Source organism: Schistocerca serialis, chromosome 6, assembly GCF_023864345.2.
Source record: "Schistocerca serialis cubense isolate TAMUIC-IGC-003099 chromosome 6, iqSchSeri2.2, whole genome shotgun sequence".
NCBI lineage: Eukaryota > Metazoa > Arthropoda > Insecta > Orthoptera > Acrididae > Schistocerca > Schistocerca serialis.
The window spans coordinates 327,360,126-327,373,102 of NC_064643.1; the positions used below are offsets into that span (position 1 = coordinate 327,360,126).

Consider the following 12,977-nt stretch of genomic DNA (forward strand, 5'->3'; position numbering starts at 1 on the left):
GTACTGATGTAGCCATCTCTGAGGTGATGGTCAACATCTAGGAAGGTGGCTTGTTGGGTTGAGTAGGACCAGATGAAGCAAATGGAGGAGAAGTTGTTGAGGTTCTGGAGGAATGTGAATAAGGTGTCCACACCTTCAATCCAGATAGCAAAGATGTTATTAATGAATCTGAAACAGGTGAGGGGTTTAGGATTCTGGGTTTTTAGGAAGGATTCCTCTAGATGGCCCATGAATAGGTTAGCATAGGATGGTGCCATGTGGGTGCCCATAGCCGTACCATGGATTTTTTTTGTAGGTAATGCCTTCAAAGGAGAAGTAATTGTGGGTGAGGATATAGTTGGTCATGGAGACTAGAAAGGAGGTTGTTGGTGTGGAATCCATAGGGCATCTGGGAAGGTAGTGTTCAACAGCAGTAAGGCCATGGGCATTAGGAACGTTAGTGTACAGGGACGTGGCATCAATGGTGATGAGCAGGGCACCATGTGGTATAGGGACAGGAACTGTGGAGAGTCGGTCGAGGAAACGGTTGGTATCTTTTATATAGGAGGATAGGTTCCCGGTAATGGGTTGAAGGTGTTGGTCTACGAGAGCAGAGATTCTCTCAGTGGGAGCATGGAGATTCTCTCAGTGGGGGCACAGTAACCGGCAACAATGGGGCGTCCTGCGTGGTTGGATTTATGGACTTTCGGGAGCATGTAGAAGGTGGGAGTGCGGGGAGTGGTAGGGGTAAGTAGAGAGATGGGCTCTGGGGAGAGGTTCTGGGATGGGCCTAAGGATTTGAGTAGTGACTGGAGATCCTGCTGGATTACTGGAATGGGATCACTGTGGCATGGTTTGTAGGTGGAAGTATCTGACAGCTGATGGAGTCCTTCTGCCACGTAATCCTTGTGGTTCAAAACAATGGTGATGGAGCCTTTGTCAGCAGGTACGATTATAAGGTCAGGATCAGTTTTTAGATGGTGGACTGTGGTTCTTTCTTTATGTACTTTAACTACACTGCTCCAGAAGGTAATTCCATAAGTCGAAAGGGAGTTAAAATGTGGAAAATAAGCTAACAGGCTTGCATTTAAGCCATATCAGTAACATTTTAAAAATAAAAATATATTTCCCATATTATGTGAAAGGCTTATTTATGGAACATTGTGGCCCTCTTTCTACCAGGCTTTGAATACTAACAATTGTGAATATCTGTATCTTTATTTCTGCTCTTTTATCAGGAACGATATTAAAAAATATGTTGCTACAAAAGCAATTCACAGGCACAATACCAGACATAACGCAAACATTGACATCATGAGGCGCAGGCAAGCAAGAACAGGGTGTTCAAAATGTTTAGTAAATTTCCTCTTAAGGACAATAGGTGTGTCACAGATTGCAATTCAAATGACCCAGCAACTGGAAGCATACTCCAAATCTGAAAATCATAAGCCAGTATGGGCAAAATGTCGAAATTGCCCACAGATTTACAGTGAAATTCTGTTGGTATATGAACCAAATGTAATTTTGTCCAGCTATAGTCAAATTGCCAATAATTTCACCAAGTACACACATCCATTGGTGATGCTGATCAGGAAGTCCCAACCTTACACCATTTGAATTCCATTCTTTTGGCAAGCCGAAAGAACATTTGGAGGGAAAGAGATTTTACAACAATGATGGCATTCAACACTAGTTCTCAAATGGCTCTGTGACCATGGAGCAGGTTTCTATCATTGAAGAGCTGAATGACTGGTGGAATGTTCTGACCAATGTTTACAGACACTAGCACGAAAACTATTGTAATGTATCTGTGTCACCTTGAAGTAAAGTGAAGCATTCAATTAAAGTTAATTGATCTGTAACTAACTTTTTGAAGTTCCCTCGTAAAAGCGTTCTGTGATATGGGTAATGTTGATTTCAGTATTTACGATTGGGGCTACACACTTTCATTTGTTATGGGCAATGTTGATCTTAGTATAAAGAAACAAAAAAGTATTTAAGATTTTAACAAAAAAGTATTTAAGATTTTAGCTGTATCCTTGGATTGGACTATACTACTGTTATGTACAGCTGATAAATCTTATTTCATTTAAAATGATCGGTGACAAATAAATAATATGAAATGAGACATACTGTACTTTTACGAGCAAAACATGCTGAACTGAGCTTCTTGATTAGCTTTAGTTCTGTGTTGATTACACTTGAAATAAATATCCAGCTGGAGCCCAGGGACATATACACAAACTGTTACATTTAGTGATTTGCCATTGATATCTTCTTCTGGTGTGTGTATTGTGTGTATTAAAAGGGGGACCAAGAAACGATGGAGAGGCTTCGCCCGCCGTAGCCCTCAGTGATTCACAACCCCACAACAGGCCACAGCAGTTCACCCACCCTACCACCGCCACACCAAACTCAGGGTTATTGTGCAGTTTGGCCCCAGTGGATCCCCTCTGTGAATGTCTCATACCAGACGAGTGTAACCCCAAATGTTTGTGTGGTAGAGTAATTATTGTGTACGCTTATGCAGAGATAGTGTTTGTGCAGCAGTTGCTGACATAGTGCAATTGAGGCGGAATAAGGGGAACCAGCACACATTTGCTGAGATAGATGGAAAACCACTTTAAAATCCATCCACAGGTTGGCCGGCACACCGGACCTCGACACTAATCCACCGGGTGGATCCACCCCGGGGACCGGCATGCCTTCCCTCTTGGAAAGCAGGGTGTTAGACTGCGTGGCTAGCCAGGCGGGCTCTACTTCTGGACTTGCTTATTCGAAATTGCACAACATGAACGTTTATAAGATAAAAAACTTGAACAGTTGGCTGTGAACCTGTTTTAGGCTATTCCAGATATCATCTGTCTCATAACCCTGCTGGTAGTATTGCTAGATGATGCCATACTATCGACATGCCTCATTACATGTACATGTCACAAGGTTGCTGTGAGTGAGAAACAGACAGCATTAACAGCCAGAAAATCACATAGGCCATCACCTGGCTGACTTAAAGCCAAGTGACCACAAGTTCACTCTAACTCCTGTTCAACTAATATTCTCCTCTGCACAGCTGACTGAAGTACAGACAATAACTCTACCCTAAACCAGATATAATTTGGACTGTTTGTGTCCTGACTGGGGCTGCTTGGGATCAGAGTGTAGTAATGTTCTGCCTACTGCTATTGAATTCCATTTCAATGGAGTGTGGTCTCATCTGGCTAAGTGATTAATTTCAGTTTCACTTATGGGTTGATTCCATCACTATAATTCAAGTGGTCTCAGTTCCAATTGTTTGCATTTATAATCCAGGAAAATCCACAGTAGCAGTAACTTTAATAAATTATGTATAATTTATCCTGTGTTGCAGTGTGTTCAGTGAGTGTTAATAAATTACTTTTGTGCTCTACACTGGGAACTACAAAATTGGCAATGAGGAGGCTCCATTAAATTGGATAGGAGAGCTACCATGGACATGAAATTATTCGAATTTTGACAACAGCAGCTTAATCAGTATCAGGAATTTCTGCAACATTTCTCCAGCTAGGATCATGATGGGCTGTAATCCCTGCAACTATTCTATCTTTCTAGCCATTTAATGACACTGAATATGGCTGGGACGTTTACCAAAAACTGGTACAATTACAGTTACAGACAAGTGATATTCAGTGCCCAAAACAGCAGTAGGATTTTTGCTATCCATCAACCCTCAACTGTATTATATAGTGCACAAATTGATTCTACTGTGAAAAATCTCAGAAATACCTTTTTGAGACATTTATGCTCCATTGACATAAACATTTATCTACAAAAATGCAAGTCATTGCAGCTCAGTAAGAATTTTTGCATTATCTAATATCAGACTTTGAAAGCTATACTTCACGGATTTTCAAGGAGTGAGCATGAAGTACAAATTTACATATTGCTGTAGCCTATCATAAGCAGAAACTTTAATTAGGGATGTCATAATTCATCTTGCTCCTGATAGAGATGTATGCACTTAGACATTATGACAGACAGATGGGTTGTTAGGAGAGGCACTATGTATAGCTTGTTCTTTTGAAAGTTTCCTAGCTGCCTATCAAACATTTATGATTGGTCCTGAAGTGTCTACAATTGCCCCAGTGAGTAGTGATGAAGTGAACTCTGACCCATGAGTACCCTTGATTCTGATTGCATACTTCATTGTAACTCTAACAGTGTCTGTTTCTGTATTTGATGTACAAATAAACAGTGATTGGTTTACACAATAACAATACTATGCATGGAAAGCTTCATGAAGGAGATCTGTATGTAAGAGGATTGATCTTGAGCATACTGCTCATTATGGGAGTATGCTTACATGCATAGTGGACTAGGGACTAATGAAGATCATTCTTTAAGTGGATGATAAGTCTGCAAAGTGACAGCAAAGAACAAGAAGCTGAAGGCATTATTATACATACTATGATGTACTGTTACAATTGATAGGGCTATTATTGAACACTGCCACACTCTGTGCTAACACTAAGAAAACCACTATAGATGTCAATTAGTGAACCCAAAAATGCCCCCCAGTCACTAAATATGTATGGGAATTGGATACAGTTCCTAGTTTGTGTAGCCCTGGAACTGTGTCAGGACTAAATTTTGGCTCCTCATTGTGACTTTGCAAAGTTTGAATGTATGAAACTCAAAATTATAATAAATGACACAGAATATGAACGAAAAAGTTTTTTTGTTTTTGTTTTTAATGATGTTTTTTTTTTTTAAAAAAAATGTTACAACACTTAAGAATATACACCATTTTTCATTTTTTGAATACTGTGTGATAAGACTATGGACTTGTCTTCCAAACTAAACATATGTCTGCTTGTGTCTGTGTATGTGCGGATGGATATGGGTGTGTGTGCGAGTGTATACCTGTCCTTTTTTCCCCCCTAAGGTAAGTCTTTCGGCTCCCGGGATTGGAATGACGCCTTACCCTCTCCCTTAAAACCCACATCCTTTTGTCTTTCCCTCTCCTTCCCTCTTTCCTGATGAAGCAACCGTTGGTTGCGAAAGCTTGAATTTTGTGTGTATGTTTGTGTTTGTTTGTGTGTCTATCGACCTGCCAGCGCTTTCGTTTGGTAAGTCACATCATCTTTGTTTTTAAACTATACATACAGTTCATCAGGGTAAAAACACTCTGATTGAAAATCAGTTCCAATGCATTCGACTGGCCAATCATCCGATAAGCCATAAATACAACTTTCCTAATATAAAAACAATGGAAAGTCCAGGAGCGAATAACAGTAATATTATGGAGAGGATAGATTTCTGTTTACTACAGTTTTCTGCTAAATCTGACTTTGTGGAAGAAAATTAAAGAGCACATTTTCACAGTTTTACAGCACAGCATTTTTTTTCTTACTGTTGGCTTTAAAAGCAAACACATACATTGTTGTTTAAAGAAATATAAAACCCATGTCCATTTTAATGTTTATCAGAGTATTGGGCGACCAGATGGAGACTAATAAAAAGGAGGACAAACAGCTTCAAAAAGGAGGACAAAGTTAGTACAAAGTTAGATGGAAACATACATTCAAATTTAATACATGAATTAATTAACAGACACAACATACATTCCTTAACTTTCACTGGTTCTTATCTGAAGATACAATTTTCTGTAGAAGTGTAGACTTGCTTAGCAAATATCTGCAAAAAGATACACCTGAAAATGCTTTTAAATTATACTGGCCCATCAACATATCTTTAACAAATTTAATATTCAATGTATTCTTGTCATCACTCCACTGTGTTGCAATGGGAAAAAATACTCTTTCTGCATCTGCATTGTGCCCTGACATGTTGAAACAGTATCGAGTATCGAGCAAAGGATCATTACTATTCTGTTTCAGAAATTGCCTAAAATTGCAGAACTGGTCAAAAAGTTTTTCATCTTTGATTTCAAATGCTTTACATTTATCTTTCAAATACAAAGGGCTTTTTTCAACATCACTGATGTTAACATCTTTCTTAAGAGACATCCAGAGCCATCATTTTAAATATTCATGGCACAATTGATACAGCAATATAGCTTCCTCCATAAAAAGTTCAACTTTTTTATCAAAGCTTTCTTGTGTTGCAATTTTCAGCTTCTGTTTAACCTCTAGGGAAATGAATTTATCATTTAATCAGTCCTCAGACACCTTACATACAGAGTATAAAATTTCAGTCAGTTCAAGCACAAGATTGAACATAAACATCAACAAATGCAAATGCCATAAGCAGGCTTCACTTAAGCTGTTCTCAAAAAATTGCAACAAAACCTTTGGTGGCTTGCTTTCAAACAGAAAGTTAAGATTTCAAAGCAGAATACATTTCCAGTACCCTTTCACTGGCTGGTAAAAGAGACAACCAACTAGTTTTCACATGAGATAGGACTTATTTGAAATTTACCTCAACAAATTCACAGAAATAGGGTAACTGTTCCATTCTAACAGTGAAAAATAGAAAACTAATTATTCAAATAATCTGCTAGAGTATCTTGTAAAAATTTAAAGTAGATCACTCAAGAAGTTTTTGAAATTTTTGGAAACAGTGTTAAGTAAAACTTTCTGGCAGATTAAAACCGTTTGCCAAACTATAACTCGAACTTGGGACCTTTGCCTTTTGTGGGCAAGATCGCTTGCCTATGAAAGACAAATATCCTGAGATTGAGTTTCAGTATGGCTCACAGTTTTAATCTTCCAGAAAATTTCATATCAGTGTGCACTTCGATACAGAGTGAAAATTTCATTCTGCGAACATTAAACAAAGTTGTCCCTTTGTATACTATTATTAGTATAGATTTGTTACATTCTATTTGCAGCTGACTAGAGCAATATCAATCCCTTTTGAAAGCTTGAACAACAAGTCAAACTGGATGTGACTGTAGTGCTACAAAAATATTTTATGCGTGGATGTTGTTCAACATCAATAAGTGTCATAATAGGCATTGGTACTATTTATTGGGGGTAAAATGCTTGTGGTACAACAACCAGTGCTATAATTTGGAGACTATGATCTCATAAGGAAATATGTTATACTCAAGAACTGAAACCCCATATGGATTTTAGAGTACTTAGAACGTTGACTTGGGTGATACATCTTATACACACATCTCTTCATTGCCTCCAAATTCACTATCTCTAAATGGCAAAAGACTTTAACTGATTAGTGGGTAAACATCAGGAACTACCAACCTTATTGTCAATAATGCTTCAAAGCTTTATTTGATTCACAGGATGACCACTCATCATGCATTATGCACAAAAAATTCAAATTTCAAGAATGAAGTAAAGGCAGTCAGGAGCACTAACAGGACAGAAATGACTAAATTTGTTGAGACAAATGATATTAAAGTCTATGAAAAAAGTAGCAGTGAGACAGATGACACTGAGTTCAAATCAATGAAATCTTCCTAATAGTAGCTGAAAACACAAGGAGAAAAGAACTGGCTACTGAAATCAAATCCATTAGATTTACTTCAACAGGTGCTGCATATTCCACCTGCAGACATCAGCCTTGTCATATCAACTTTTCAAGAGATTGCAGAAATCATTAGGTTATTGTAAACAGTAACTCTTCTGGTTATGGTGGTATGTCAATCAAAGTACTAAAATCTTGTGCTTTCTTGATGGTGCTCCTTTTGAGTTACCATCACTATCAGTCAATATGCATCAATGTGTAATCCCTGAAAGACTGAAATACACTTTGTGATCACAAGAATCCAGACACCCCCAAAACGATAACTTTACTCATATTAGGTGAATTGTGCTGCCACCTACTGACAGGTACTCCATATCAGCGACCTCAGTTGTCATTAGACATCGTGAGAAAGCAGAATGGGGTGCTCCACAGAACTCATGGACTTCGAACATGGTCAGGTGATTGGGTGTCACTTGTGTCATACATCTGTACGCAAGATTTCCACACTCCTAAACATCCCTACATCCACTGTTTCTGATATGATAGTGAAGTGGAAATGTGAAGGGGACAGATACAGCACAAAAGCATACAGGCCGACCTCATCTGTTGACTGACAGAGCCTACTGACAGTTGAAGAGGGTCGAAATGTGTAATAGGCAAACATCTATTCAGACCATCACACAGGAATTCCAAACTGCATCAGGATCCACTGCAAGTACTATGACAGTTAGGCGGGAGGTGAGAGAAATTGGATTTCATGGTTAAGTGACTGCTAATAATCCACACATCACGCCGGTAAATGCCAAACGACGCCTCGCTTGGTGTAAGGAGCATAAACATTGAACAATTTAACAGTGGAAAAACGTTGTGTGGAGTGACGAATAACAGTACACAATGTGGCAGTCCGATGGCAGTGTGTGAGTATGGTGAATGCCCAGTGAATGTCATCTGCCAGCATGTGTAGTGTCAACAGCAAAATTCGGAGGCTGTGGTTTTATGGTGTGGTTGTGTTTTTCATGGAGGGGTCTTGCACCCCTCATTGTTTTGTGTGGCACTATCACAGAACAGGCCTACATTGATGTTTTAAGTGCCTTCTTGCTTCCCACTATTGAAAAGCAATTCGGGGATGGTGATTGCATCTTTCAACATGATCGAGCACCCGTTCATAAAGCAGGGCCTGTGGCAGAGTGGTTATACTACAATAACATCCCTTTAATGGACTGGCCTGCACAGAGTCCTGACCTGAATCCTATAGAACACATTTGGGATGTTTTGGAAAGCCTACTTCATGCCAGGCCTCACTGATCGACATCGATACCTCTCCTCAGTGCAGCATTCTGTGAAAAATGGGCGGCCATTCTCCAAGAAACCTTCCAGCACCTGATTGAACATTTGCCTGTGAGACTGGAAGCTGTCATCAAGGCTAAGGGTGGGCCAATACCATACTGAATTCCAGCATTACCGATGGAGGGCACCATGAACTTGTAAGTCATTTTCAGCCAGGTGTCCGGACACTTCTGATCACATGGTGTATGTAGCAGTAATATCCATTTATAAAAATGGGAATAAACAAGTGGTGATTAATTATAGACCCATCTTGGCCCTTTCTATGTTCTAAAAATTTCTGAGAAGGTCATTTATACCAGGATATAGAATCAATTTTCTGACACTAACATCTCAGTCTGTGTTCTGTAAATGCTTCTCTACAGAGAAAACAATGTATGATCTCACGAACACAGATATAGTAGAACTTAATTAGATAAATTACCGTGTTGACATTTTTGTGATCTTGCCAAGGCTTTAGATTGCATAGATCATAAGTTTCTATAGGAAAACTAAGACATTATGGTGTTAAAAGGTAGTCCTTCTGCAAGGTTGGAATCATATCTCAGCAACAGGAATAGGTAGTAGTCTGTAGTGGCTGCTTCTGCTTGTTACTGTAATACTTAACTCATTCCACATCCTTAAGCCTCTCCTCCATGATGGAATATATAGAACACAATATTCAAATAAACGAATGAAAAAACCCAGAAGTTACCACAGGACCATTGTCATGTTCTTTATTTTTAATGTTATGAGTTGTGAAATTTTTATTGCAGCAGAACTTACTGTTGCGCACATCTTTCAGTTTACAAGGCACTGGAGATGATGATGCAAAATATTTACTCATTCATTACCTTTGAATATTAGTCTTAAACTCCATAGTTCCCTTGCAAGCTGCACAAAATATGAGTTTCTCTTATTTGCACTGTTATATTACCAGGGAAAATACCTCATCTACTTGTCACTGCACCCCATGAAACTTTTCCAAGAAAAGCAAAAATTATATGGATACTATTGTTGAAAGCTGATTATCTTCTGTAGAATTAGATGACCTGAGACTGTTATACAATGTGTCCTGGTAATTCGTTATGGCATATGTGGAGCCTAAAGTCTGTTGTGAAAGCATTCCTTGATCTTTAGACAGATTCTCTATTATTACTAAACATTTTAACATGGTATTTTGTTCTTTCCCCTCACACTCAATACAGGCACATAATAAAATCTTCAACAGGAAAATGTTTTTGACATTCATGTAAGTACCATTTGTAGCATATTACAAGTATTATTTTTTATAAGCAGATCACTGTCTGGTCATAAACAGATTGTGTTCATTAAATGTTTTCCTTAATGTTTCCATGACCAGCACTACTAATCAAAAACTTGAAATAACTTGATGCTGAATGAATTCTCAAATCCCTCCCCTTCTCCCCATCAGACACACACTCACACACTGACAAATAATGGTAAGCAAAGGCTTGGTTCAGTGACACTTGACTCAGTTCCAATTAATTCTCAATGAACTGAACAGACATCACATAAGCAATTATTTGTTGAAGAAAGTTTTTAAATCACTGAATTATTGTATTGAAACTCTTTGTTTGTGTGTGTGAAAATTATGTGGCTATCTACGTATATAGTCTGATGTGCTTCTGGGTGTTCCTTCATAGGACTGCATTTCTGACTGGCTTTGTGTGAGTGCAATGAATATTTCAATCATGCCATACTTACTCTAAGTCATAGGTTATGTAGTTAGTTACCTGGTTATTGTTCTTCCATCTAAAATGAATGATACTAGAATGTGTTGCTTAAAGATGCAAAGCTTCTGCAAGTAATTAATGATTTTGTACTCCATTTCTTTAACATTCTCTTCCTGTATCAGAACCTATGGAATAAAGTGTGACAAAATAGATTTTTAGACCCACGTACTGCTATTTTGTAATTGGTAAGTGAAATTTAAGAACTATTTTAATAACATTATGGAAAGGATAGATTGCTACTCACCTTATAGAGGAGTTGTTGAGTCTCATGCAGGTACAATGTAAATGACTAAATGACTGATAAAATATTTAGGCTTTTAGACGAAGTCCTCCTTCTGATGTAGAAAACACACACACATTCACACAAGCACATGACCACTGTCTCCAGGTGCTGTGGCCTGACTATGACTCCATCTGATGTAAGCTGCAATCTGCTCTCATCAGAGCAGATGCTGTTTCGAATGTCACAATAAAACATACGAAAGAAGAGAAAGAAGAGGATGGACCCTGAGTACAATAATGGGCTAGAGAAAATGGTAACAAAGGGAAACAGCACTGGGCTGTGGAATGGAAGGAAAGCCACTGGGCAGAATCAAACAATAGGAAGTGAGGCATGGAATAACAGTGATATGGAAAGGATAGATTGCTACTCATCAGTTAGAGGAGGCACTGAATTGCAGACAGGCACAATCAAAAATATTGAAGCAGATTGCTGCTCACATCAGGTGCAATCACAGACAGCTCACAGAGCCTGGAGACAATGGCCATGTATGTGTCATTTGTGCTTTTAGTGTGTGTGTGTTTTCTGCTTCAGAAGAAGGACTTTGTTTGAAAGCTTAAATATTTTAGCACTCTTTTTTGTTGTGCCTGCCTGCAATTCAATGCCTCCTTTAGGTGGTGATTAGTGATCTACCATTTCTACATTGTTGTTGTTCTATCCTGGACATTGTTTTAACAAATATTTTAGTGATATTCATGGACTCACCAAGATGTGACTGTTCTGGGCTTCCTGCCACATGAATGAGTTACACATTCATTAGTTTTTGGTGGAGTGTCCCTTGACCATTAAGTAGTAACTGACTGTTTAGGACCCTCATCTGCCACTTATGCCTTAACCTTCCAATGGACATTTTCCTTGCAGTGCTCTGCTATAAAATGCCATCTTTATTGATGGTGTTATCAGATACTTCAGTTTTTCTAGCTTCTGTGAGCATGCTAGTCAGAATCCCATGATGATAGAGGTGTTGTGAGTTTTCCAATGCATGTTCAGGTACCAGAGGTTTCTCTGGACATTACAGTCACAGACAACTGTTATGTTCTTTCCAGCATTGTTTCAGCTTGTGAATGGTTTGTCCGACATAAAATTGTCTTCACACATAAGATGTTCTGTTATCACCAGGAGTTCTGAGGACTACATTATCTTTCACAGGCCTCATGAGTTTATGTGTATGAGACTGAGCCAAGAGATAGACTTAATGTCACATTTCTCCATGAAGCAACTAATCTAGCCAGTCACATTGGACCAAAAAATTGCAAAAAATGCAAGCTTAACAGTATGAGAATAAGATAGATTGCTGCCCACCTTACCTGCTGATTTGTAGACAGGCACAATGGAAAGACACTTACACATATCCTTCGGCCAAAGCCTTCTTCAATAAAACAAACACACAACTTTCATTCGCACACACATGACAACCATCTCTGACAGCTCGGACCACAATGCAACTGTCATAGTGAAGAAGCAGCAATCTGGAGGGGGTGGGGAAGGGGAAGGGATAGCAGGGTACAAGTGGTGGGGGGGAGGGGGGGAATAAGAGTGCTGTAGGATGGATCATGGAAGGCTAGACTGGCAACAGGCACAGCATTGGCAGGCTGAGACGCAAAGAGGTGGGGAAGAGGGGTTGGGGGAGGGGAGAACAGGGAACATTAAAAGAGAGGAGCAGGGAAGGGGGAAGACAGGAGGGTGAGTTGATACAGAATGGCACACAAAGAGGATGGGAGATGAGAATAGGTAAGAGGTGATAGGACAGAGGGGGTGGAAACTGATGGGTGGAGAATGTGAGAGCAGGGGTTTACCATAGGTTGGGGCTGGGATAATTTCAGGAGTAGAGAATGTGAAGTAAAGATAACTCCCATCTGTTCACGTCAGAAAAGCTGTTGGTAGAGGAGAGGATGCAGATGGTTTGGGTAGTGAAGCAGCCATTGAAATCAAGCATGTTATATTCAGCTCTATGTTGTTCCACAGGGTGGACTGCTTTGCTCTTTGCCACAGTTTGGCAGTGGCCGTTCATCCTGGTGAACAGCTGGTTAGGGATCATATCAATATAAAAAGCTGGGTGATGATTGCAGCAGATATGGTGTATGACATTGCTGCTTTCACAGGTGGCCTGTCCTCTGATGGAGTATGATAAGTGTATGACAGGACTGGGGTAGAAAGTGCTGGGTGGGTGGATTGGGAAGATGTTGCACCTGGGTCTTCTGCTGGGATAT

General features: G+C 39.3%; 1 protein-coding gene across 1 annotated transcript in view; it reads right to left on the reverse strand.

Moving 5' to 3' along the window:
* The window catches only part of LOC126483786 (uncharacterized), a 136,195-nt gene that overhangs the window by 95,616 nt on the left and 27,602 nt on the right, over positions 1-12,977 (reverse strand). Inside the window, exon 5 of the mRNA XM_050106946.1 lies at positions 10,488-10,612. Within this exon, the coding sequence (XP_049962903.1) occupies positions 10,488-10,612 (125 nt within the window). The remainder of the gene's footprint in view (positions 1-10,487; positions 10,613-12,977) is intronic.